Source organism: Fusarium phalaenopsidis, assembly GCF_050370095.1.
Source record: "Fusarium phalaenopsidis strain FUZ10S chromosome Unknown contig_32284, whole genome shotgun sequence".
Classification (NCBI taxonomy): Eukaryota; Fungi; Ascomycota; class Sordariomycetes; order Hypocreales; family Nectriaceae; genus Fusarium; species Fusarium phalaenopsidis.
In genome coordinates this window covers 513,347-539,704 of record NW_028145414.1, presented here as the reverse complement: position 1 = coordinate 539,704, position 26,358 = coordinate 513,347, and the positions used below count along the sequence as shown (strand labels likewise).

Here is a 26,358-nt window from a genome sequence, read left to right as displayed (position 1 = left end):
TTTGGCCTGGCGCCATGTCACGTGCTGATCTTTCTCTACCACCCTACACCTTTGTACCAACTCCCCAAATTTTCCCTCTTCCCAAAGACTTTGTCCATGCATGAAAGTCTGAGTTGAAATGGTCTAAGCTGAGGAAGCTATTCCTACCCAAATTCTGGTTCACGTATGCATGCCGACTCCATGACGCAGCCCTGACAACCAAGTAGTTGGGCATAAAGGCCATGAGGAACGAAATTGCCAATCGAAAACAGCCATTAAGACTGTAATGTCGCCTGAAGGATAGAAAATTCACTTAGTCAATCTCTTCGTGTTTTCACCTTTCCACAGGGAACAATCATGTTCGTTTTCACTTGCACGCCGTAATAGTTTCGGCCCATCGACCCGGATGCACATAAGCAATGAGTGAGAAATTATGCCTACGGTGTCCCATCACCGAGACTTGGTCGGATTTTTCTCATCGACGGGACCGGTTCATAACTTGTTAGTTGGAGGCTCTCACACCTTCCGGTCTTATTGGTGGGTCGTGGTCATCGCTGCTTCTGTCTCATAGGGCATCTTTTATGGTTTGAGCCAACTATGCTCTACTTTTCCACCCTCTGGTTGTATGTCCTCGCCCCGGTGAAGACATGGAGCTTTGCCGCCGGGCTAACGTGTCATTGCTCGGCAGATCGGCCCATAACTGAGCCGATAGATACACACAGCTATTTCACCAATTGGGTATGCTTTGGCTTGGTTTCCGCCCTTCCCATGGGAACCGTATAAGGTCTATCTACTAAATTAGTGACTTCACTCTGTCGAATAAGTCTTGCCAACGACATCCACGTGGTTAATCCTCTATCCTCTTTTCACACAACTATATCGTGGCAGTATATGAGACCTCTAAGCTCATTTTCACACCTTACCTCGTCTTTATCTCTACCGTTCAGCCTCCTCTTCATACCATCTCGCTTTTCACTCACTGGAAGAATTACTTATGGCCGGCGACGGTGACCTGGGCTCTGATCAAGGGAACGTCCCAAATATGGGCCCGACTGCTCCTCGTCTAGGATGTAATCTAATATCATACACTTTCAATGGTAGACATTAGTGAGTTAATAGTCTTGCCAATCTTGCCCACGTTCTCATCTCTCAACTGCGCAGCTGCTTCATAAGACAGTCGGTAGATATGAAATGCATCCGAGAACGGTAAACGATGGTCTGTCCACCCAGTGGCCATCCTTAACTTTTTCGAACTTGTCCACTGTGGAAAGCCAATCGCCATTGCCAGCGAAGCGTCCTCATCGGTTGCAACATCTTTGAGGTTTACATACTTGACTCCGCCTGCGATGCCGTACTCTTTGATGATTGCGTTGATAATTTGCTCGGCCGTTTCATAACGCTCGGATGAGATATTGAATACCTCACCCTCAACGGTTTGTCGAGGTGCAGAAGCGATGGCGACATATGCCTCAGCGCAGTCGTCGATATGCAGCGAATGGCATATCCAACTGGGCTGTGTTGGCGCGATAAGAATCCGGTCTCGTGGGCTCTCGGCCGACCCAGCCCTAGAGCCAGCTCGAAAGCAGACACTGTAATAGCTTGACGCTCGGCCATAGACATTGGTCGGTCGGACAAGAACAGCCGCAAAAGCGTTGATGCTCTCAAAGATTCTTGGTGCATGTTGCACTCGAGGAGCAGCAAAGGGAGGTGGACGAAGCTCCGACAATTCGTCATGTGGTGCCACGCCGGGGTCATCAGAAAGATGAGGTCCAACGCCATAATCTTTACTTCCTGCGGTAAAGATCACCAGTGGCCGTACACCATTCGCCGTGCTGGATATTGACAGAGTCTGAAGGAGACTAACTATGTTTTGGAAGTGCGGCACATAGTCCAATGTGTTCTCCGTGGTAGAAACGATTACATCCAACGTCGATGGAAGAAGCGCTTGGATGACTTTGTGGGAGACGACATCATCGATGCTGCCAATGATTGGTATGATTTCCTCCGCTGTTAGTGATATGCTTGACTGCACGGAACGGATGAGCCCATATGTCACCCATCCAGCACGCACAAAGGCGCAGGCTACGGCTTTTCCGATGTAGCCATTCGCACCAGTAACCAGAACCGCTTTGGCGCCCATAGTTGCAGCCTGAGAGCAAAGATTGATGTTAAACGCAGACGGATTGTGAATGGAAATGCAACTTCTAGACCCTGGGTCATGGTTTATTAAAGGCTGTCGCGATGACAAATCCATCTCGAGGTGATGCCAACATTGACCTTGATTACAAATGCACCTGGGTGGTACGATACCTAGATGCGGGGGCGAGATAGCTAACAACCATGTCGATATGCCTACTGCTACTGGGAGTTTATATGCACCTGTCTTCTGGCTCAGTTATCCCATCAAGCCCCTGCTTCAACTATAATAAAGAACGCAATCTCCCAGACTCAACACCGCCAATCACCGACAGTTTTCTAATCCAGTTCAACGCCTCAGGTTTTGTGAGTTAAACCTGCCGTTCTTCAACATGCGCCGACACCGAGGCTTCTTTCTGCATAGCCATAGCACCAGCCGGGTCATCCAGTGCGTGAGGGACGAGCTGATCACCAAAAAGTACATCCATCTGCTCCAAGGTGCGGCCTTTGGTTTCAGGGAAAAAGAGCCAAAAGCAGAGGAAGGCGATGAGGTTGAAGACGAAGAAGACGTAAAAGTAGCGAAATCCGATATGGGAGAGTGCGCTTGGGGAAAATTGCGCAAAGACAAGGTTGACGAGCCAATTCGTAAACGTGGTGATGGCGTTACCTAGGGCGCGTACCTCAACGGGAAAGATCTCGGCTGGGTAGACCCAGGAGATGATACCCAGAGGAGTATAAAACAGGCTGAATACAAAGTTCATAGCGACCATGGAGCGTAGTTGGTTGGCATTGTCTGGGTTGATGTACTGTGCTTGAACGGCGTTGACGAGAAGAGACGCACCGAGGAAGGCAGCTGAGACCATGAGTGGCTTGACGCGGCCGACCCTGTCAAGCATCCAGAGACCGATGGTGCAGTAGACAATGGAGAGAGCACCGCTAATACCGATGATCATCAACGAGGTCTGTGTGCCGATGCCCAAGAGCTCGTAGATACGAGGTCCATAGCTAGTCAAGGCTTAGCAACTATTTTAAACAACCAAAGACGACATGACCCACTAGTTGATAACATTGATGCCAGAGAGGGGCCCAAAGGCCTGGATTCCACATCCGAGCAAGAGTCGCTTCCTCCACGAGGGCTTTGTGAGGATGGACATGGCAGACACCTTGCCAATCTCCCGGTCGGCGGCGATGACGTCTCGGATCTCTATAAACTCGAGGTCGATCTGGGAAGCATTCTCGCCTTTTCGTAGCTTATTGAGGACGATTCGTGCTTCTTCATGTTTATCCTTCTCCATGAGCCATCGAGGCGACTCGTTCAGGAACCAGATGCCGGTCACGAGGATCAGGGCAGGGACGCACTGGAAGGCGAGGGGGAATCGCCCTGCGAACCGTTAGCGAGACGTGATGGAACCATCCACCGGGTTGCCGTGACGAACAAGAAAAAGCTGTCTTGGAAAATGAGCATCCATAACCTAGCCACTGTGCCACTAGGAAGCCCCAGCTGAGGAACCACTGGAGAAGACCAGACAGAGCACCTCTCCACTTGGGCGTGGAGATCTCGGAGGCGTACATCGGGATCGTACTGGTTAGCATGCCCACGGCCATACCACCGATGAACCGGCCAACAATGAGCATGGCCATCGACGTGGATCCGGCCTGCAGAGACGAACCGAGGAGCGAGACCACAGACCCGGAGAAGATGGTCATCTTGCGACCAAGAATATCCGCGACAGCCTAGGGGAAAGCAAGTCACAAGTCAGTCTCACTTGGTCACAGACTTGGATGGAATGGGGATCCCGACCATGTTGATCATAGTTCCGAGGACGGCGCCGCCCTGGAAAGAACTGACGATGCCTCCAGCAGTGTCATCGCTAGGAGAATCAAAGTATTGCTTGAAGTGAGGAAGAGCAATGGTGGAGCTGATGATGCCCGAGTCGTAGCCGAAGAGGAAACCTCCAACGGCCAGGAAGGCCGCCGAGGCAATGGTGATGGCATCGCCGCTGGGCATGGCTACTGTCGTTGAAGAGTGAGATAGGGTTGAAGGAGGGATATGGAGCCAAAGTCTGGGGATGCTGGAGGTTTATATAGCGCTACGCTACCCCGGATTCGCTTTGTCGGTGCAATGCGGAGGAGTTGGCGAGCCACACGCTGATGGGGTAACTCTCGATTCAGCGCCAGGGACTCTCTGCCCGGGGATTAGACAGGGGCTTTCGGTTGTCTGGTGATCTCGGGGGCATCTAGACCGAGTGATGGCCACCTTCATTTGCAAGATTTGCCAACATGTCACCGTCTTTCGTAAACATGGTTCGTTCCCCATGTTTCCCCAGCACAGAACTGGTAGGGTAGGGTTCCATGCGAACAAGCGGCGTGGAGCAGGTTCAGCTTGTTAGGTACACCCCCACCACCATGGCCTGGCTGATGGAGACACATGCCCGGCTTTGTCGAGTTTTCCGGCGCTCTCCATCAACGCCGCCACCGACATCTGGAGCTAGTGATCCGCATCGTGGGTCTTTCTATTCGGAAGTCAGGTCAGACAGCAGGAAATGGCTCGCGAGTGTATCAAGCGGTCACCCATCGAACGGGCCAGTTTGACCCGAAGACAAACCAGGGGCAACTCGGCTTCGCGTCAAAAGGCCGACCCCCGAAGTCTGAATCGATCGTCAACACTTTCTACACGCAACAACATTCACCATGCAGGTCATCGGCTGTGGCATCCACGGCTTTGGCGAAACCATCGGCATCGACGTTGACGAGTTCCGAGTCTTCTGGAAGCTCGACGTCGCCGACGAGCATGGCAAACAGGTGGCATACCGCATCGTCGTGTCGGAAAGCAAAGTCGTCGACGAGCACGGCCTTTGCTTTGACTCTGGCCGCGTAGAGAGCAATGAGCAGCGCAACATCCTCTGTAACCCTCGGGACGGCTTCAAGTCGACAACGCCCTACTACTGGGCCGTGACCGTCTGGGACCAACATGGGAATGAAGCCATCAGCTCCCTCAACGAGTTCTACACGTCGTACCCTCGGTCATCGAGACTGCTGCCGCCTTACAGCATGAACCAAACCTATGTGAATACCAAACACCTCCATGTCCCTCCCTGCCTTGAGATTGCTGACCCAGACAGATGCCGCACTCTAGTCTCATATTCCGCACTTGGTTCGAGGGTGAGGTAAACCGCTGGAAGGCCGTATGGATCGGCAACGGAAGTGACAAACCTCTCTATCTCCGGAAATCCTTCACGTTCCAGCGCAAGCCTTCACGCGTCATCGTTCTTGCCTCGGGCCTGGGCCATTTCAATCTTGCCGTCAATGGCAGGCCGGCCTCGTCGCACGTCCTGGACCCCGGCTGGACCAACTATCACAGAACAGTCCAGTTTGTCGGCTACGACGTGACAGAGCACATCTCCCAAGGGGAGAATGCCATCGGAGCCCATGTGGGCAATGGCTTCTACGCCGGGGACCAAGGAGATCGCTTCTTCTGGCCCATGTACGAGGACAATACGTACGTGCGTTACGGAAACGAACTGTGCTTCTTTGCCGAGATCCATGCGCACTATGCGGATGGCACGCATGAGTGTATCATCTCCGATCCGAGCTGGAAGGTCCGCAAGAGCGCCACGGCACTTGCGAATATCTACGCTTCTGAAGATCATGACAGGCGGGCGTATCCAGTTGGCTGGGATGCACCAGGCTTTGATGATGTAGACTGGCAACTTGCTAAGCCGCTCACGGGGCCAAGAGGCAAGTTGCACTACCAGAGCCAACATCCCGTCATCTTGCACAACACTTTTACACCTGTCAGCCAAGTCATGGTCAAGCCAGGGGTCATCATGTACGATCTCGGCCAGAATGCGTCAATCATGGTACGAGTTGTAGCCAGCGGCATCGCCGGGGCAGAGTATCGTGTCAGGTACTCGGAGACGATCGGAGAAGACGGCCTGGTACTCATGCCGGACCCCTTGTTCAAGGAGTTCGAGACGGGTGTCTACTCAAAGATCACACTCTCAGGCCAAGAGGAGCAAGAAGTTTGGACGCCTGAATTTAGCTTCACGAGCGCCCGATACATCCAGATCGAAGGAGCCTCAATCGACGGCAAGGACGGTCTTCCCATCATTCACTCTCTGACTGCCCGCCACGTCTCATCTGGCGCCCCGAAGCTTGGCTTCGTCAAGACGGACAAAGAAGACGTCAACGCCTTGATAAACGCCTGCTACTGGACATTTAGCTCCAATATCTTTAGCTACCACACAGACTGTCCGCAGATCGAAAAGTTTGGATGGCTGGAGGTGACATCTCTGCTCTTCCCGGCCACACAGTACGTGCGAGATATGGAGGCTGTGTACTCCAAGATCCTGGATGACATTATTGACACCCAAGAGCCTTCCGGTCTGGTACCCACTATGGCGCCCTTGGTCAGATACATGTATGTTCTTTCTTCTGTTCTCTCTCTGGTAACAACTAACACGGGTTGAAAGGTGTGGTCCGATGCACGACACCATCACCTGGGGAGGCGCCGTCTGCTTGCTCCCAGAGCTTATCAAACATTACTACGGCAGCACAAGTGTCTTTACGAAGATTTATCGACCATGCGTACAGTACATGGAATACATGCGAGGCAAAGAGCGGCTCGGCGGGCTCATTGAACACGGTCTCGGGGATTGGGGCTACGCCATTGCGTTTGGGAACCACCAAGCAAATATCGAAACGGCCATCTACTACAAGTGCCTGCGAAACGTGGCCATGATGGCCAAGGAACTAGGCTTCGCCAGTGACGAGGCAAGATTCACCTCCTGGGCTGAACGAATATACGCTGTCTACAACCAACAGCTCCTCGTCACCGACAAAACGAAGTTTCCCTACGCCTTCTATACCTCTCGGGACAATCCCAACACACAGGACCGTACCATGGTAGCCCAGGCTGTAGCCCTTCAGCACGGTCTCGTCCCGCCGCAGCACCGCGCCGACGTCATCCAAGCCTTTGTTGCCGCCGCCGAAGACTCGGGGCATGTCATGCGCGCCGGCGAAATCGGCCTCAAGTACCTCTGGAATACGCTGGCAGAGCAGGATGTGGACCGGCCCGACATTGTGCTCAACATGATTCGACAAGAGGAGCACCCCTCGTACATGCGGTTCCTGCGGCGCGGGGAGACGAGCCTGCTGGAGTTCTGGCAGGACAACTGCCGCTCCAAGTGCCACGACATGCTCGGGACGATATACGAGTGGTTCTACGACTCGGCACTCGGCGTCAGGCCGCTGACAGACGCGTATCGCACGTGGAGGCTCAGGCCGTGCTTCAAGGCCGAGTTTGACTATGTCGAGGGGGAGATCGAGTCGCCCTATGGCTTGATATCAGTTCGTTTCGACCGTAGAGGCAAACAGGATAAGGCAAAGGCTGATGTAGATGTCAGCGTGCCGGCTGGGACTTTGTGCGAGCTTGTTCTGCCATGTGAGAGCAGCACGGTGGAGGTTCAGAGGCTGCCGGTCAATGAGACTAGGAGCTTCAAGGGCAAGACGTTGACGCTGCTCCAGGGCCATTATAGATTAGACATCACAGCTTAGACCGACAGTGTAGTACATGCTCTTAGACTCCTTTCCCGGGGTTCCAGAACCAGACTTGTGGTACGTAAAGTGAATGATTCTAGCAATTCCACGGTCACAATTCCACGGTGATAAGTTGGGCGGTTCAACAAAGTCACGTCTGAGGCATTGGCACTCGATTGTCCCTAGTCAATGGGCTGAGTGTAGACTGAGCACATGTGGAAGCGGAATTGCGGCACACCTTGAGCTGGTCATTATCTCGCCTGTCCTCACCCTCCACGGGCCTCAAGGTTGGTGAAGGTCCCGATCCGATGAAACATTCCGTCACGGGGGCTACGGAACTCTATTCAGGGGTTGTCTCTGGCGCCGGCTTTCAACCAATTTGATTGGTGCTCCTCACCGGCCTTATTATGATCTGGTTGGCAGTTGAACTGCCCCCGGCTTTGAAGCTGACCTATTGGCTGAAGGGCTTGAAAGCCGCCGGCACGAGGTGGATGCTCGCTGCTAGTGCCACCCCCTCCCCACAAGAGCTCCTCCACCTTGTCTGGTGCCCAAGAGATGACCTCGAAAGTAAGGGGTTGCATGCCACCTACGAGACAGAACCTGCAAAGGTCCAAACCAAAGCTAGGCCCAAGAGCGGGACTTTGCTGGAGCGAGGATATGAGTAATCACCGACATTAACTGCCAAGATTGAGAGGAAGTCGACTTATGCCTCATGGGTTGAACCGCTCGTCCACTTCCGCACGTCAACGCAGAGATGCGTTGCGCTGTACATTATACATAAAACGAGTCCAGGCCTTACGTTTGACTGCTCTAGATAATATCGTCCCACTTTACACTCCCTGCGAGGACCTTTCAGGCTACCCTGCGGCTCCTCCAAGAGTTTCCGAGTTTTGTATGTCCATCATCATAGATTGGGTAACGCGGCTCCTTTCAAAGTGAACATTTCCAAGTTGGCTCGCATCGGAGTCAGGCCATGCATCATCCGCCTTGTCCTCAAGTGCCAGAGCATGTGCAATGAGGAACTTGACCATCCACTTGTCAAAGCGGTGGGTGTTTCTGCTGAGAGATCTTATGCAATTCTTCTGGAACACCACCAGTCGATTTATCTGCGACGAATCGTAAGCAACAGATGAAATACATTGCCTCATAGTGTCTCAATACCATAAGCTCCACGCTCGGCCAGTAGCTCCGTAGTTGTACCAGTGACTTGAGGTTCGATTCGAGGCGACTCTTGGAGTCTTCCAGCTCATGAGGCTCGCCGAACAGGTACGTGTGCAGCAGCACCGAAGAAGACACAATCGTGACATGGCCCACAATGTTGTACAGTGCCGGGGCTCCGGGAACCTCCCGCGAGGCTTTGAGCACATCACATATAATCGCCGCATGAGCTTTGCAGCGATCTGCATATTTCTTGCCGTTCCTCGTAGAAGGCCGACGCTGGTCGAGGTACTGGTAGAAGAGCAGCGTGTAGTAGTGATGATAGCCTAGATGGAAAGCAATAAAGACGCTGCCGAGGCCCCGGCTTACAAACGCTGCCAGGTTTTCCATGGAGAATGTCAACCCGGCGTCGAGGTTCTGCTCAAAGGCGTCGAGATCGGCTTCGAGGCGTCGAACCGACTCATCCATCAGAGCCTCGTCCCACGTGTCTGTCTCGGCGAGCTCCCTGTGAAGTTGTTGTATCTGGGTGTATATCTTGACCAGCCTCACCATGTGACCCCATAGGCCGGGCCTCCATTCCGAATCAGCGATATCTGAGTCTCCTGGCATCATCATGGAGAAGACGTATTCGTCCATGGGCACCCGGGGCTGCTTGGCTTGCCATCCAAACTGGCGCGACAGGTCTGAACCACCACTGGCCCAGGTGTCGGTGATGAATAAAGTCCAGAATATGCGGCGTTTTGTTTCACGCGTGATTCCATCATCAGCCTCGTCGCAAACGCCAAGATTGAGAATCTGAGCCATGCGATTGGCAAGTGCTGGATGATATGATTAGCCACCATGTTGCGACTTTTAGGTCATGTCTTATCCACGGAGCAATGTACCAAAGTATAAAGACTCAACATCCGCGTGACAATCGCCCATGGAGTTGTTTCCAACCAGGATACACGCTTGGATGTTCTCGATGCAGATATGCTCGAGATCGTCCTTCAACGCCACCTTTCCCTGGGCGCAATACACGGGCCCGCGGGAGCGTATGTCGGGCTGTGTGGCAAACCTGGTGCTCTGTCAAACCTAGTCACTAAATGATATGAGCCAATGCTGGCCAGGGTGTTCGAATGTACCGTGCCGCCATGCCCATCATGCTCAGAAGAACAGGCTGAGAGGCGGTGCCCGCGACGACGCTTGCTTTGAAGGAGGACTGGTGAAAGAGGCTGTGAGGCTGGTCATGAATGAATCGAAAGTAGAGATCGACCAAGTGAATCGTCTCTTCGCTGGAACGAGTTGATAAAGCTGGAGGAAGAGGCTGTGCAGACTGGAGGCTATTGATGGCGGCTGAGCATGGCAGGTTTCGCTGGATACATTGAGAACATGCCAAATCGCCTGTCCGGTCGCATCTTCGCTTTCCACTCCTGCACTGCAAGCATGCCTTTACAGGTCGCATAGTGCTGCACGCAGGCCGGAACGCTGGGCATGGGGAGATCAATGACTGCGAGTAATGATAAGAACTGGTGATGCAATTTGATGCTGTACCCCACCAAGTAGCGGTCTGGGTGGCCTCAGGCAACCGGCCAAACGACATGACCCAATTGTGGGTGAAGAACGATCTTCTGGCTCAGTTAACCCATCAAGGGCCGGGCTTCAACCATAATAAAGAACACATTAGCAACACATCATAGCATCATATCCCAATGCTAACACAGTGCTCGAAACCTTCTTCGTCAAGTCGAAGGCCCATAATTTGACGTTTGATACAGTAGGCGATGTTGCCCCAGATGTCGACACCGACGAGGCGTAGGATTCCGATCCGCACCAACTTTTCAACGCTTTGCACTTGGCGTCGTTTCCAGGTTGCTTTCGGTTGCTGGTGGGCCAATTGGTTGAAGCGTCTTGCGCTTGTGGGACTGCTGAGGCGATGCTGTCTGGGATGGGATATGGGGCACATTCTCACACTTCTCTGCCCTCAAAGGTATATCTTGGGAGGAAGTTGAAGTAATGAACCGAAATGGCCCGAGTCTTGATGGAAAGACGGCCTGAATGAACCGAATGAACCCGTGAGCCCGGTATTAGCGCCCTCTATGAAGAACCGGCCCGGTGTTGATGATAATGTCGGCGCGGACAAGTGCTAGCGCCGGAAAAACGCGACGCTCGGTTAGATTTCGCTCCCCTATCCCCCAGGCCCCAACCCATGTGACCAGACATGTGCGACAGTTGATGTGAAGAAGAATAACCGGGAAAATTCAAAAAGAAAGGATAGCAGGTTTGAGGAGAAATCATTAGTTCTAGCTCTCGCCCTGTTCATCACATTCTTCCCTGAAGCTACGAGAGCAGGCAGCCATGGCTTCATCCCTCAGGATAACCTTGCCCAATGGGCTTGAGTATTCTCAGCCAACCGGTCTTTTCATCGATAATGAGTTCACGGCAGCGTCTGGAGATGCGTTCACAGTCATCAATCCGGCGTGCGTACCCTTCCTCGGTTGCTCTTGCTAGCAAATCTCGACTAACATCCGAGACAGCACCGAGGAAGACATCACCACCTTCACAGGGGCATCCGGTAACGATGTCAATACTGCTGTTGCTGCTGCTCGCCGGGCCTTTGAGGGTCCGTGGTCGGAGCTCCCGGCCGCTGAACGTGGAAACCTCCTCATGAAACTTGCAAGTCTCATCGATCGGGATCGTGAGCTTCTTGCGAGCATTGATGCGATGGACAATGGCAAGGTAAGAGAAAATTGACATTCCTCTGTTCATCATCCCCTTTCTAAACTCTTCCCTCAGACATTCTCTGCAGCTCTCAACGTAGACATTGCTGCCTCGCACAACGTCTTCAAGTATTACGCTGGCGCAGCAGACAAACTCAGCGGGAGTACTGTTGAAACGTATCCTTCCAAGTTTGCGTATGTACTGCGTGAGCCTCTTGGCGTCTGCGGACAGATTATCCCCTGGTACGTTCCCCGCACTGCCATCTGGAATGTGCATGTTAAGAAATGTAGGAATTTCCCCTTCATGATGTTGGCCTGGAAGGTCGCCCCTGCTCTTGCTTGTGGCAACACAATAGTCCTGAAGCCCGCTGAACAGACGCCCCTCTCTGCTCTTTATTTTGGCAAGTTAGTTGTTGAAGCTGGTTTCCCTCCTGGTGTTGTGAATATCGTCCCTGGTCTCGGGAGCGTTACCGGAAAAGCTCTCGCAGAGCATATGGACGTTGACAAGATCGCCTTTACGGGAAGTACTATGACCGGAAGAGCCATCATGCGCTCTGCTGCATCTAACCTGAAGAACATCACCCTCGAGTGTGGTGGGAAGAACCCCAGTATCGTCTTTGACGATGCAGACCTCGATAAAGCTGTGAAATGGTGCCACGTGGGCATCATGGATAATCAAGGACAGACTTGTATCTCGACCTCGAGGATTTATGTCCAAGAAGGCGCCTACGATCGCTTCATTGAGAAGTTTACAGAGGTCACTCGAAAGCACCACCTCCTTGGGGACCCCTTTGATGCAGACGCCTGGCAGGGGCCGCAGATCTCCAAGGCACAGTATGAGAAAGTCCTATCGTACATTGAAGAGGGAAAGAAGAGCGGTGCCCGCCTTGTCTACGGTGGTGCCACACACGGGCAGAAGGGGTATTTTATTGAACCCACCATTTTTGCTGATGTAAGTTGTCCTCTGACTGGCTTAGACACTCAACTAACCATGCCTAATCGTAGACGACTGAGGAAATGAAAATTGTCCAGGAAGAGATTTTCGGCCCTGTTGTCGCCATTTCCAAGTTCAAGACCTTCGATGAGGTCCAGGTCAAGGCGAACAACAGCTGTTACGGACTTTCTGCCGCAGTCTTCACGGAAAACATCACCAAGGGGCACAAAATGGCGAGAAGGCTACAGGCTGGCATGGTCTTCTTGAATTCTTCGGGCGATACACACTACGGGGTTCCCTTTGGGGGGTACAAATCTTCCGGCATTGGCCGGGAGCTCGGACAGTACGCCCTCGATGCATACACGCAGACGAAGGCTGTGCATGTGAACCTGGGAAATTGAATGTGTTGGGTTCCTGGAGCCCGGAATTCACATTTATATAGTATATCCACCAGCTTGCGTTCAACGCAACAGCATATTCGGGCTTCTTTCTCTGCTGTTCTCTCAACTTGTCTCACCGTTATCTGCACCTTACGGGCTTCTCAGCTTGGGCTTCGTAATACAAGAGTGGAGTGATGTAATCACCAACTCCGAAAGTAGACTCCATGAGCAAGGTAAAAGAAAAACGGTGTATATAAAGAATGAGCTCACACCAGCACATTTTACCTTGAATAACCAGCAGTGTGGTCAGTGCCACCCAGCTAGTATCCCGTAGAGAGACCCCTTTGAGCCAGCAGCTCCCCCGGCAATCTCAAAGTTCCACACGCTCCAAAGAAATACTGTATTTATAAGGCCTTCTAGTCTACCAGTCACAGAATCACCCTATCCTTGCTGTTGCGATGATTGGAAAGCAGGCTACACAGCGGAGTACTTACAAGGTGATATGAGTTGATGGGTGACAAAACATGACTAACCGATGACAACACTGCCCTAGACTCCCCTTCTCGTCTTGTAACCTTGATTTAAGAGCAAGTAAACGGGCTTCCCACGGTACCGAGCTTGTAGGCATCGATGATACTCTGGATGGTCGTGTAGGTTCCAGTAACTGTCATGAATGCCCCCAGAACAACCGTGAAAATGTGGAAGTAGCACAGCACTTGCTTGACCTTGTTGGTTCCACGTGGCTCCCAGTCCATGTACAAACCCATAAAGGCGGGAATGATCAACTATCTCGGGTGTTAGAAGCTGGAAAATCTCTCAAGGTCTTCAATAGGGGGGTGAGTCAACGTACGCAAGTCGGAGCGCAACAGAGCGAGCCGATGAGACCAATAAGATAGCTGAAGAAAGGCACGGCTCCAGCGATAATGAATGCGACTGCGCTGATGCCGATAGTAGAACCTCTGATTGATGTATCAGTAAATGAAGCCTGAGCGAGATGGGAGTAGAGCGACATACAGCCAGACTGTCCAGTGAATCAAACTGTGGTTTTGGAGGTGCTCGGAATTTCGAAGGATGCGGACAAGCAGCTGGACATTCTGTTAGCTAGGTCATCGCGGTCTCAAGAAGAGCAACTGACAAATTTGGCCGCAAGATGGACCCAAAGGGTGGAGGTCATGATGAAACCCGGAATCGAGATGCCATAGGCAATCTTCTCCAATGTTCCTCCAGCACTTCCCAACGATGGGCTGGCGACATACTGGCCGCAGTACCTGCTCACAAGTCAGACCGTGACTTCCAACGCCACACAACAGGAAAGGCTTACACATAGACAACTAGTGCGAAGGAGACGTAACAGGCAACAAGAAAACCTTGGGAGGAGAAGAGGGCCTTGGTGAAAGACTTGGGAGTCTTCATCTCAGCAATCACAGGCATGAAGGTCGGTGTGGAACCATAGCCCGCTACCATTTCTGTAAGCATGTGGCATTCTCCAGAGGTCACGAAGCATAGCTTACCGAAGAGGTTGATGGCGGCAACAAATCCAGGAATAAAGGTAGGTGACCCGACAGCCAAAACCTCCATATCGAATGGGCCTTCCTGGGGAGCGGCAGCAGGCCGATCGACCTGCGTAACGCCGACAACAACGATGAAGACGGCTGTGAAGATGGAAGCGAATCCAATCCATGTCAGGATGGCCAACTTGCCCAGAGTCTGGATGCTGGCGACCAGTGCGGTACAGATAGCGGCAACCAAAGTCCAGACCACGGTGCAGACGTGTTTGCTCGAGAGAACCTGGAACCCCTGCGCCAGTCCTATGAAGCCCGAGCCAGTTGCCAAGCTATTCGTGGGGTTAGAAATAAGGTACCCTTAACCATCATGGCCTCCGGGGTATACATACATCCATGTGAGAAGGAAAAGCCCTCCGGCAACTTCACGAGCGATCGGACCGCCCATGAGTCCCGCAGCATCTGCAATATTATGAACGCCAGAATAGCGCATTCGGAAGGCGTACATGATGTAGGCGTAGTCTTGGAACGGCGTTAGTGTTCATTACGCTAAGGCCAAGGACAACACGCGTCTCACGTACAGGTTGTCAAGGCGCCCCAGCAGACGAGGAGGATGATGCCAGGCCCGTAACCGACAATGCTGAATGCAGAGGGAATTGCCAGGACACCGGTGGCGAAGCAAAGCTTTGAGAGAATGATGGCGGTTCTGATCCTATCATGACAGAGTCAGCATCTCAGTTGGTCGAGTGCCAGGACGCGGGGGGATGGCAACTAACCATCCAAGTGCACGGTATTCCGCCTGCTGGAAGACTTCACCTCCATCCTCGATAACCTCGGACTTCAAGTCCTCTCCTGACCCCCGACGAGGACTGCCCTTCTCGGGCGAATGCTGGATGGAATCTGTTGGGGAGGACGCCATGGCGAATAGTTTGCAAGTCTTTCTCAGGACAGGACGGATGCTCGGAGCTGAGAAAATGATCGGTTGGCTCAGTCTGGATGAGACGAGGCCTTCGAAGAGAGTGAAACTTTATAGCCTGCTCGGAAGGGGGGTTTGCCGCCCGTGGTATATCAGAGGGACGGACCGCTGAACTGATACGGAGATGGAGATCCCCATTGTTAAACCTGGCATGGGTCCTGGTCTGGGCCTGGCACGAGATTCTGGGGTGCGTTTGGGGCACGTACATGACTCAAGGCTGGGGTTTGGTGGGCCTGGCCACCGCCAAAATCCGACGCGAGCTGATTTCCGTTGCACCTCAGGTCCCAATCACGCTGGGTTGTTGTCGAGGTGGAGACGAGATAACGGACGCCGACAATCCCAGAACAAAACCGGTCCCTGTCAGCTCGCCAAATACAGTATAGTACTTTAGTAGAGTTCCCTCTGGCCGGCGAGAGCTAGCCAATCTCCGACGCTAGCGAATTTCCGTGTAGGGGTTCCCCAAATCATGGTGCGGGGGACTGGCCAACTCTCTGGCTCTCTGGGCAAGCCGTTGGCGATCGAGCTGATAGATGGATTGTGATTTAAGACACGGACCTTATTTATCACGCGAGAATTCTTGTAGAGAAGTTTTCTGGAGTGAACTTGATTTGTCTACTAAGCTTTACGGCTGACATTGACTGGATCAGGCCTTGCTAACCCCCCTAAACACATACTCAACCCCTCCTATCTCAACCGTCTGGCCCTCGGTCCACTTCCCATCCTGAGTCTTGATGGCCTCAGAGCCTTGTGTCGCAGTAGGGAGACCAGTCGTTTCCCCATCTTCAAACGTGAGCTTCCAGGTGCTTCCAATCACGTCCCAATCTTCTCTCCGGGCAGCAAAACCCCCCTGAGTCTTCTGGATGGCCAGAAATATGGCCCCGACCTTGCCAATGAAAGCAGAGCCATCACTACTCTGAAGAATCCACGAAAGTTCTTCAGGAGACTTCTTCTGCGTGATGTCTCTCCAGACCTCTTCGTAATCAGTGGGGACGCCTCCCAGAGGATAGGTGCCAATCTCAAGATCATCTCCATTCGGCAGCTTCTCGAAGTGAGCGTCATCTGGAATGGTCAGGTCGAGCGAGTCGATAATGTGAGTCCATCGGAATGTAGCTGTGCAGCTGTGTCAACCAACGGTTCCAGCTTGGTAGGTGGCGACACGTACGCGGCTCTTCTTTCAGGACGACCCTCTCACCAGCTCGGCTCCATTGGATCGCGCCGGATTTTTTGACCACGCGTAGGTCAATAAAGTATCCTCCAACATTGAGTGCCACAGTATCTGTATCTTCGTAGGCGGCGTTAGGGAGCCAGCGGACGCTGATGCGTTGGACGGCTTGAGATGGCATGGTGGTAATGGTCGCCCGAGTTTTGAGACGTAATAGATGCACATTGAACAAGATAGCTGACGATAATTTTCAGAGGAAACTGTCCAGATGGGGTACTGGAAGAAGAAAGGATGTGAAAAGTAGAACGCCGTTGTAATGAACCCCCTCCATACGTCCCCCACACACGGCCCAAACCCCAATCCCAGGAAACGCAGCTGGCTTGCCTAGTTGCATTATTAGTGCCGGGGATTGGCGTCCGAGGATCGGAACGTCGCTATCTCGACAGCGTTACTTCACCAGCTCAGTATTACGCGAGCATGCTGTCCGGCCCGGGGCATTCTTGAGCTTGCCCAGGGGGGAGATGGCCATACAAAAAGACGACGACGGCCGGGCCGGTGACAGTCCCATATGCTCAAAATACCCTCCCACACCTGTAATCACCGTCAGACACCCGTCCCAGCCCAGCCACCTCTCAGTTTCTCCCCTATGCCGACAGATCTCTCCAGCAGAAACATGAAGACACTGAACCTGGTTGGCGCGTCGATTGACGATCTCCAGGCCGCCCTATCATCAGGTAGCTTAACGAGCGTCGAGCTGGTTGCGCTGTACCTCCGACGCGTGGCTCGTTACGACTGCCACGGACTGGCTCTCAACTCAATTCCGATTCTCAACCAACATGTCTTTGACGAAGCCGCAGCGTCCGACGATCGTCGAGCGAATGAACAACCCGTTGGTCGCCTTGAAGGTATCCCGTATACCGTCAAGGACAGCTACAAGGTTCAAGGCATGACGGTCGCCAGCGGATCCCCGGCATTTAAGGACCTCATCGCCAACGAGGATGCCTTTACTGTCTCTGCTATTAGAGCCGAGGGGGGCGTCCTCATCGGTCGTACAAACATGCCGCCGATGGCATATGGTGGAATGCAGCGAGGCGTCTATGGACGTGCCGAGAGCCCATACAATCCCGCATGCTTGGCCGCCGCCTGGGCATCTGGTTCCTCCAATGGGTCTGCAGTTTCAACGGCAGCTTCCATGGCAGCCTTTGGAATGGCCGAAGAGACAGTTTCCTCTGGACGATCTCCTGCGTCAAACAACGCCCTTGTCGCGTACACGCCCTCAAGAGGATGGCTCTCCATACGTGGCAACTGGCCCCTTTATCCGACCTGCGACGTGGTGGTGCCACATACTAGAACGATAGATGACTTGCTGAGGCTCCTCGAGGTCATCGCAGTGAAGGATCCCTTAACTGGAGGCGATTTCTGGAGACATCAGCCATTCGTCAAATTGGCTGAACCATGGGGTCCGCTAGGTCCAACTCCAGAGCTGTTTCAAAACATTTCAGAGGCCGTCTCACTGAAAGGCCGACGCATCGCGGTCCCTGGTATGTACATCGGCGGGCCTACGCCGCATGGTGCTACGCCTGTCTTCACGAGTGATGCAGTCACACAACTATGGCAACATGCGCAAAGGGAGCTGGAGGCCATAGGCGCCGAGATTGTCGTTGTTCCCGACTTCCCTGCTGTCACGGGATATGAGAACCCGTCTTCGCTTCCGGAGGGGTCCGCACGCCTGCCGGATGACTGGAACTGGTACGAGAGGGGTCCCATGGTCGCTCATGGATGGGAGAGCTTCCTGCATGATAATGCAGACCCCAAGCTTTCCAGTCTGTCTTGTGTCGATGAATTCAACATCTTCCCGCATTCCATGCGAACGCTAGTCGAACTGAAGCATGTTCCAGCGTCAAACTCGATTCATTGGGGCAAGCTTTTCAGCTATACCTGTGAGACGTCCATGTTTGAGACCAAGAATCTGGAGACCGCCGTCAATGCACTTGAGGCCATGCGCAAACAACTTGTGGATGATTATCTTGACGAGTACAAGTGCGACTTCTTCGTCTTCCCGTGTCAGGGCGATGTGGCGGCCGCAGACTCAGATATCGACCTAGGCGCGGCCGCTCATGCATGGAAGAACGGAGTCTGGTACAGCCATGGAAACAGAGCCCTTCGCCACCTGGGCATCCCGTCAGTGACGGTGCCGATGGGCATCATGGCCAAGAAACAGATGCCTGTCGGTCTGACTTTTGCAGGCCGCGCATACGATGACGTGGGCCTACTCAGATGGGCCAATGCCTTCGAGAAGCGTACTGGGCTGCGCATTGAGCCTCCTCACGCGCCAGCTCTGGACTCGGATGTGATCCAGCTGAAGGCCGCGCCTGAAGCTCTGAGCAGACAAGCGAGACCGCTTCTCCATGTAGAAACGTGTCAGGCTTCTCCTAACGGAGCGAATGACCTCTTGATCAAGATCCGGGGAACGCTGCAGGTCGGTGAAGATGTCCAGGGCACTGTCAGCCCCGTCGTAGAAGTCACGGTCAATGGCGAAGATATCCCATCAGGGCAAATCCACATCACCAGCCACTCTAATTCGGCGAGTTTTGAGGTAACGGCTTCCACATCTCGACCGACGACAAGAGAGGCGCGAGAACAGACAATGGAGCCGGTGGCGAGGGATAAGACCATGGTGGTTGTTTTGGCCAGAGCCACCTCTGGTGGCAGGCCTTCGGGGATCCTGAGACTTGTCTAGACAAAAGAGTCAATTTTACACGCTCCAGCTGCCTGTCACGTGGGGCCCACATCCCCTGATAGTCCAGTAGCGTATCCGGCATTCTATGATTCCAATCTTTCCACCATCATCTACCAACCTTGCTAAAATCCAGGTACACTGAATACCTTGCGATGATTCGACCGGCACGGTAACGTGCTAGCAGTATCATGACACACAATGATCTCTAATGCAAGATCAAAAAGGCACCAGTCCGTCCCGGCTTGCTCAAGATGTTATCGACTCAAGCAGAAGGTGGGTAGCCGTATCCTACCCTTAACCACTCTTAGAAGTCTTACTCGTACCCTCGTAGTGCGATAGGGGTACGCCAAGATGTCGCCGATGCATAGCGGCTGGGGCGGAATGCATGGCGGTCAACCGACAGACTGCAGCTGAAGTACCACGCAGGTGGGTTGCATCTCTAGGCCCGTGTCAAACCAAGTCCTAGGTTAACCTTGACTAGTCTGCTTCAACATCTGGAACAGCGAGTGGAAGAACTCCAGCGGACCAACAGTCTCCCCGCCGTGGCTGGCGTTAGCGCGAATGGTAACTACTCTCGCGAGGATCTCGACCACAGTCATGCCAGGGCTCTGGAAATGGTTACCCTGTCCATTACAGCCAATATGACGCCGGACTTGTTTGGCTCGGACGCCAAGATTCAACATCGCGCCAAACTCTTCTATCCTTCAGAACGGCCGCCTCTGAAAATCCCGGTCCGCGGACTTTATTTCCATGATCAAACAAGAAGCGCTGGCAGGGCATATGCCTCCCAGTTCTCTCACTTCAAGGCGACCAAGATCCCTATCCACGTGTCTCGGCGTCTGTTCAAGAACTACAAGGATGAGATCCTCCCCAGGTTCCCCTGCTTCATGGAGGAAGATCTCGATAATTATTTTGAATCCTTCTATGGCCATGGTACTCTCGGTCAACAACAAACTACTATGCCCAGTTTCATAGTCCCAATGATCCTGGCCATCAGCTCGCTTACGTCGAACAGTCACGATTTCCCAAAAGTCGCAGCGTTGAGCGAGTCGCTGCACGCCGATGCCCTAGAGAACGCCCAGCTTCTTAAGAACTCCTCGGTCGCAAGCCTTCAGTGTCTCGTCCTCCTCATCCAACTGGGGCTTCTCCTTCCTCACACCGCCAACTGCTGGTTCATTACAGGCGAAGCGATGCGCATGGCAGTTGGTCTGGGACTGCACCAGGAACCGGACCCGGCCATTATTCCTGATCCAGCCCATGCCGAACTACGAAGGAGGATCTTTTGGACGGTTTGATCTCATACCAACCTATCCCCTCCTAAGTTGACCATGTGCAGATCTACCAACTCGACCGAATCGTCGGCATTGCTGCTGGATGTCCCGTAGCTCTGAGCGATGCACACATCAGTGTTCACCTCCCATACAACGGCGGTGACCCTCATATGACCCCAGAATGGTTCGGTCTGCAGAGATCGCATGACTTCCGCGAGGCACAGTTTCTAATTCATACCCGCATCCGCATCATCCAGTCCCAAATCCACGGTGTCCAGTTTTTCGATCAGCCTTTTCCCAACCATTTCGAGGACTATGATGCCTGGGTTCAGTTCATGATAGATCTCATCAAGAGTCTTGTGAATCAAGGTGCGACTGATGGGCTAGCACGCTCGCGTCTCGAGTCCGCAGCCTACCAGTGCGAGGTACTGCTTCACAGACCCTGCTCAAGGAACATGGCCGTCTCTGCTTCCTCTTTGATAGCCGCCGCAACTGCATCGATTCAGCTCATCACGTCACATATTCAAGCTGTTCGATCTGGCGGTTTCATCATGGCATTTGAGGTGGCCAACAGTGCTTTCCAAGCTGGCATGGTACTACTCTACGCTGTTCGAAACCACGCAGCAGAACTCGAGGGCACGCCGATTCTCGTGTCCGGCCACGAAGCGTTGGATGCTCTCATACAACTTCTGGTAATCCCTATGTATCTGCCTTCGTTGCAGGCCGAGTCTGTTTGCTGACACCGATGGTAGGACGCGCTATCGATTCGTTGGCCTGCTGTGGCAGACACGGCACATTATATACGGGAATTGGTCGATACATGTCGACGGAACCAAGTTGGCCAAGATGGTAGCGACTATGACATGAGTGTTCTTGAAGAGCTCGACTGCTTGGTGACCCAGCGCCGCGTGCACACCATACGCCATAGGAACATTCCGTTCCCTCCGCATGCTAAGCCTGGTCCTCAGTCAGACACGGCGAGCCAGACAAGCTGTGGATTTCTGGATGACGATGACTGGTGGCGTGCATTCATCAATGACGACGTGGAGATGGACGGGAGTCCCCCCATGCGTGCCGAAGCTCTGGTTGATTTCGCCTTGCCTGAAGCCCGAGTGACCCCTCCCGAACCCCAAAGTCCTAACACATCGGCTTCAACTCCTGTTGCAGAGCTTGACAAAATTCTGGGTGCGCTGCCATCCTGCAGCTTCTGCCGCGACCGCCGCATAAGATGCCACCAGCAGCTGCCGGCATGTAGGGAATGCCTTCGTGTATCGCGAGAATGCATGATTTTTGACCCGGTCCAGGGGAGGAACGTGTCCATGAGGTATGTGCCCAAAATTCTGAGTCAGTATTGAAAAGTTATTGAGATAGGCAATGATATAGGCGCATTGGGTTCCTCGTCGACAAGATCAAGCAGGTCTCTAAGGAGGCCCTGTCAGAGAATCACCCAGAAAACTCCAAGCAAACGCTCCTGGATCCAACCATTCTTGTTCCGTTGAATAAAGGGAAACTGGAATCAACATCAGTAGTCCCCTCCAAGCATACCTCCACCCTTTTCTTTGGCCGCTGGAGTTCCCTTGGCTGTCTTCGAAGCTTCCTGCGTCAAAAGGAAGCATATGTATTACCAAAGGATATTCATCTAGCCAACTACTTGTCTCCCCACCTTGTTGAAGGGTCAGTGTATCTCCCCGCCGCGCCTCCACCCATGTCTACGGCAATCAGCCTGTTCCAACTCTTTGCCCGGTCCGCAAACGTATTCTACCCTATCCTTCAACCAGCAAAACTGGACGAAATATTGGCACAATGCTACGCGAATGATGACCGCTGTCTACAGTCTGACACCAGAGAGTTCTTCTTTCTTGTTCTCGCCGTGTCCTCGCGTATTGGCCAAGTCGGCCAAGCGAACCCGTCCTCGCAAGCGGAGGGTTACTTCCGTAGTGCCATCTCCGAACTGAGCACGACGTGCAACCACGCATCACGAGCCGAGAATATTGCTCTCCTGCAGAGGACTCTTCTGATCTGCTTGTATCTACTTCTCAGTCCAGGGTCGGGCGATATATGGCGGCACCTCGGGTTTGCTATTCGCCACTTCTTCGACCTGGCGCACCGGCCGTCCATGGAGGAGGATGAGTTCCATGATATTCTATGCACCCTGACGAGGACGCTATACTGCCTAGAGAGGTAAGAATACCTATCATCTCGGTCTCGAGTAGAGCTAGCAGAACTAATATTCCCGGTGTAGTCAGCTATCCATCGCATTTGGGCGGCCCAGTTTGTTAAACATTGGAGATGCTCGTCGACAGGTATGCAGTGGACAGCACCCGGGGACATGACTTTTGACTGACAGTCTCACCGCAGGAACTGGCCAATAGGACAACGGATAATCTTGAGGAACAAATCTCCATATTTTCGTATCTGATATCTCTGCAGATGTTACAAATACACAGCGCTCTCCTCCAGCACAACTCACAATCAGTAAAGGGGGCCACTTCCATACGTCGAAACATCGCAGAGGAGGCGCGCGAGTACTGCCGAGGTCTCGACGAATGGCTTGTCCGATGGAAGGAATTCGTTGAGACCGTTCCAGACAACGACGACGATGGCGTATCCAGGTCCGAACTCTCCGCTTGGGGCCAGTTCCATTACCACCTTGCCGTCTTCCGCGCCTCTCTCCTCTGGCCGACGCCAGGGGGCAGGCCGACGATGCTGTGCCGCGCCGTGGCCGACACAGGCCTTGAACTCTTCCGACATCAGCGGCTCTTCGCACGGTTGTACTCCGGAGGGCGGAGTGGGAGGCTGCCACCCTTGGTGTTCCCCCTGAGCTGGACAATGGGTCACGCTGTTCTCGGACTGGGGCTATCCGCTATTTCTGGGGGTTTGACTTATGGAGACGAAGCGGAGAGAGCATCTTCGCTGCGCCGGTGTTCCGTATTACTAGCGGTTCTGGAGGTAGACCCGGACTATCTCTTAGCTGGTCTGAGTCCTATTTTTAATAACTTGGGAGAATGACTATAGCTGATATGAGACCCTGTACTTCTTTTTAATAAATTATTAAGTATAATATATTATTCTACTAGTTCCAAATTGGTTTTCTTATACACAAAGAACATTTATAGCTCAGCCGATGATTTTCATAGAGGATAGTGTACATTGCTATCGATACTATCTCCCCTTGCCTTTGGCCAACAGTTATTTGTTTATAGCTTCAGACTGGGCTTCAGACTTTCTCTCAATTGCAAGTCGTCGCTTCCTTGCTTCATGTAGAGGGTACACACAAAGGCATGAAGCGAAAAGAATTGTAAGCCCATTCCACAACTGCGCACCCAAAAAGGGACGGCCATGAGTATCTATGGCCAAAGCAATTGGAGTCCCGATCAGAGCACCGAAGCCTGCTGCGCCGTACACTACTCCCATTCGAGTGCCAATGACGGCTAAAGACGGGCTGAGATATGGAATGATGAACGCTGGCAACGTAGTCACAGCGCCAGAAAAGAGTCCGTAGAGAACGAGAAAAGCAGCAAATCCGCCGAGGTTATGGACAGCGATCCAGCAGAGTGCCAGGGTTCCAGCCACCACTGAGTTGAACAACAGAATAGTTTCGGCGGAAAGGAGTTTCTGATCCACCATCGTTACAGGTAAAATCCTTCCAAGGGCTTGGGCGGCATTCGGGACAGCCAGCATATAATACGCAAGGTCCTCAGGTACGGGATGATCGAGTCCCACGAGGCCGAATGTGGGCGTAAGGATATAAGGTACGAGGAAGCCTAGCCACATAAAGAAAGAGGCCAAGACAAAGACGGTAAACGCCCGGTCCTCGATGATAGATCTGTCGAACAGCTGCCGTGTTGGCTTTTTGACGGCCTGGACGCTTGGTTTGATAATAACGGCAGCGACGCTGAGGGTGAAGAGGGCGATGAATCCCATTGTTCGGCAAGCCCAGCCGAAACCTCCGGTATTAAGCAAGCGACGGACAACGATGGGATAGATAACACCACCAAAAGATCCACCAGCAGTCGCACAGCCAAGAGCGAGACCACGGTGAGAGGTGAAGTATAGAGGAATCATGGCAACGCTGGGGATGTACAAGAGTCCCGTGCATAAGCCTCCGAGCACTCCCCATGTCAACATGACTTGGTAGTATTGTGTTGCCAGACTCAACATCATGAGTGCAAAAACAAGCATGAGAGACGAGGCGACCAAGATGGGGTAGAAATATCCTTGATCAAACAAAGGGCCCGAAACGACGCCAATGATGAGAATCAAGGACAGTTGAAGTGTTCCAATCCAGGATATCGAGGAAGAGGAATGCTGTCGAAGAAGAGTGGTCTCGTAGTATGCTTGGAATACGCCAAAGCTGTTTGCGAGGCCAAAATTGTTGAAATTGATGAGAAAGGAACCAAGGACCTGGAGCCAAGCGACAAGTCCGCCATCTGGAGGTGGCTGGCGTGATGCGGTGAGGTTCCAATAACGAAAGATCCCTCTGCCTTTCTTTGGTTCCTGGTCGGGTGACATGTCACTGCGTTGGGATGCCATGGTAAATGAATGATGTTGGTGCCTGTCTTGTTGATACTTTGATAGCTGTTGCGATTCACAAGAGCCCAAAAGCAAGTCTATATAAGTGACTGTACAATTGACCTTCCTTGACAATACGCAATTACTGTCTCACACTCAAGCTCCTTAGTGGAGTTCAACAATACTAGGATGCGTTTTTGAATAACCATTTTTGGTTAAGTGTCAGCCTAGTAGCAGTACGTTGGATGCTACTGGCTCACCAGATTCCGAAGAGTCATCCAATCATAGTATGAATTTGATGACATGATGTCGATCATCCGGCTCACTGGGTACAGTTTTGAATTGCCGAAAGCAGAGAAGGACATTCATGGCAGAAGCAAGTAGTTGGGCTCGGTGCTTGAGACTCCATTTTTGATAGACACGATCAGCAAGTTACTTTGCCGCAAGACCCCTGATCCCATGAGTACCCAAGGACCTCCAAGCTAGTGGCCAAGGGGCTATAGCCAAATCAAAGCCGTCGATAGATGCAGTACATGACCCTCACCTCACTCCCGCCTTCCTTCGGGGCAAGTATTGACATCATAAGATCCCAGCAACCAGTCTATCAAAAGGACAATTTCATGCAGAGATTACGGCTGTCTCCTCTGTTTAAATGAATCCTGTTGATAGCGCGTTCACTTCAAGGCTCTTAGAAGTTAGAACATAGGCAGGTTGAAGCGGGGAATCACGTTCGAGCCAGGCTTTGACTATGTAAGTCATGAAGAAGGTCCACGTTCTAATTATTAAAAGAGAAAGCCGTGTCTACCTTGGTCCAGGCCAAACTCGTGTTTGTGTCGCATTCTCCCTATTTCAAACCCATGGCCATCCGCGACAACCGAGTTCATTATGCCACGAATGTGAGTAAGATCAGCTTTGTTGGTTTGTAAATAGAACCAGGCTATTTGAAGGGGGTATATCAGGAATAGGGCGAGGTTAGCAGACTCTTGACCTTGGAGTACCCTCTCTGCGAATCTGCATATGTCCAAAGCCAAGAAGTTGTTGGAAAAAGTGCCGACTGGTTTGAGTTCTAGGCCAGTGTTTTCGTCTTCAATGAGAGCTACGCCCAGGAATTCGCAAGGCTGAGCAAGGCACAGCAGCATAGCATAGCACAGAGCGAGGGCCACGCAGTCCATAGGATCGTCTGGCGGGGATTGGCCGTCTTTATCGTGACCCGAACAAGGAATACATTTCCATGGCACTGTTTGGAGCCAATCATGGAATCGGTTGATGACAGACTGTACGCGCTGGCGTAAGAATCTAGTCGCGAAAGAGTTTCGGCATGGACGCTGGCGAAGCTGGTCGTAATCGTACACGATTCCAGGGGTTTGGGCA

The 26,358-nt window shown here is 52.6% G+C and overlaps 9 protein-coding genes across 9 annotated transcripts; 3 read left to right on the top strand and 6 right to left on the bottom strand.

The window, feature by feature from the left end:
• Window positions 1-1,060: 1,060 nt before the first annotated feature.
• LRP88_02125 (NAD-dependent epimerase/dehydratase family protein) lies at window positions 1,061-2,119 on the bottom strand (the record flags this gene model as incomplete). The annotated part of the gene is made up of 1 exon (XM_083238796.1): window positions 1,061-2,119. One exon carries the CDS (start codon window positions 2,117-2,119, stop codon window positions 1,061-1,063), a length of 1,059 nt encoding a protein of 352 aa, XP_083105391.1.
• A 367-nt stretch (window positions 2,120-2,486) lies between these two features.
• Window positions 2,487-4,123, bottom strand: LRP88_02124 (sugar porter family MFS transporter; the record flags this gene model as incomplete). The annotated part of the gene is made up of 4 exons (XM_083238795.1): window positions 2,487-3,120; window positions 3,172-3,496; window positions 3,552-3,849; window positions 3,917-4,123. The coding sequence occupies 4 exons, from the start codon at window positions 4,121-4,123 to the stop codon at window positions 2,487-2,489; spliced, it is 1,464 nt and encodes a 487-aa protein (XP_083105390.1).
• Window positions 4,124-4,806: 683 nt separating this feature from the next.
• LRP88_02123 (uncharacterized protein) lies at window positions 4,807-7,671 on the top strand (the record flags this gene model as incomplete). Its single annotated transcript, XM_083238794.1, has 3 exons — window positions 4,807-5,181; window positions 5,238-6,535; window positions 6,588-7,671. The coding sequence occupies 3 exons, from the start codon at window positions 4,807-4,809 to the stop codon at window positions 7,669-7,671; spliced, it is 2,757 nt and encodes a 918-aa protein (XP_083105389.1).
• Window positions 7,672-8,510: 839 nt separating this feature from the next.
• On the bottom strand, window positions 8,511-9,952 carry LRP88_02122 (fungal specific transcription factor domain-containing protein; the record flags this gene model as incomplete). The annotated part of the gene is made up of 4 exons (XM_083238793.1): window positions 8,511-8,759; window positions 8,815-9,629; window positions 9,696-9,868; window positions 9,936-9,952. The coding sequence occupies 4 exons, from the start codon at window positions 9,950-9,952 to the stop codon at window positions 8,511-8,513; spliced, it is 1,254 nt and encodes a 417-aa protein (XP_083105388.1).
• Window positions 9,953-11,148: 1,196 nt separating this feature from the next.
• On the top strand, window positions 11,149-12,845 carry LRP88_02121 (uncharacterized protein; the record flags this gene model as incomplete). Its single annotated transcript, XM_083238792.1, has 4 exons — window positions 11,149-11,270; window positions 11,328-11,529; window positions 11,587-12,462; window positions 12,516-12,845. 4 exons carry the CDS (start codon window positions 11,149-11,151, stop codon window positions 12,843-12,845), a joined length of 1,530 nt encoding a protein of 509 aa, XP_083105387.1.
• A 560-nt stretch (window positions 12,846-13,405) lies between these two features.
• On the bottom strand, window positions 13,406-15,245 carry LRP88_02120 (uncharacterized protein; the record flags this gene model as incomplete). Its single annotated transcript, XM_083238791.1, has 9 exons — window positions 13,406-13,609; window positions 13,675-13,783; window positions 13,839-13,909; window positions 13,960-14,095; window positions 14,146-14,281; window positions 14,336-14,658; window positions 14,719-14,848; window positions 14,908-15,038; window positions 15,103-15,245. 9 exons carry the CDS (start codon window positions 15,243-15,245, stop codon window positions 13,406-13,408), a joined length of 1,383 nt encoding a protein of 460 aa, XP_083105386.1.
• A 700-nt stretch (window positions 15,246-15,945) lies between these two features.
• LRP88_02119 (uncharacterized protein) lies at window positions 15,946-16,645 on the bottom strand (the record flags this gene model as incomplete). Its single annotated transcript, XM_083238790.1, has 2 exons — window positions 15,946-16,412; window positions 16,465-16,645. 2 exons carry the CDS (start codon window positions 16,643-16,645, stop codon window positions 15,946-15,948), a joined length of 648 nt encoding a protein of 215 aa, XP_083105385.1.
• Window positions 16,646-17,110: 465 nt separating this feature from the next.
• On the top strand, window positions 17,111-21,215 carry LRP88_02118 (uncharacterized protein; the record flags this gene model as incomplete). The annotated part of the gene is made up of 4 exons (XM_083238789.1): window positions 17,111-19,060; window positions 19,536-19,630; window positions 19,686-20,493; window positions 20,541-21,215. 4 exons carry the CDS (start codon window positions 17,111-17,113, stop codon window positions 21,213-21,215), a joined length of 3,528 nt encoding a protein of 1,175 aa, XP_083105384.1.
• A 1,732-nt stretch (window positions 21,216-22,947) lies between these two features.
• On the bottom strand, window positions 22,948-25,008 carry LRP88_02117 (uncharacterized protein; the record flags this gene model as incomplete). The annotated part of the gene is made up of 2 exons (XM_083238788.1): window positions 22,948-23,292; window positions 23,884-25,008. 2 exons carry the CDS (start codon window positions 25,006-25,008, stop codon window positions 22,948-22,950), a joined length of 1,470 nt encoding a protein of 489 aa, XP_083105383.1.
• Window positions 25,009-26,358: the final 1,350 nt, after the last annotated feature.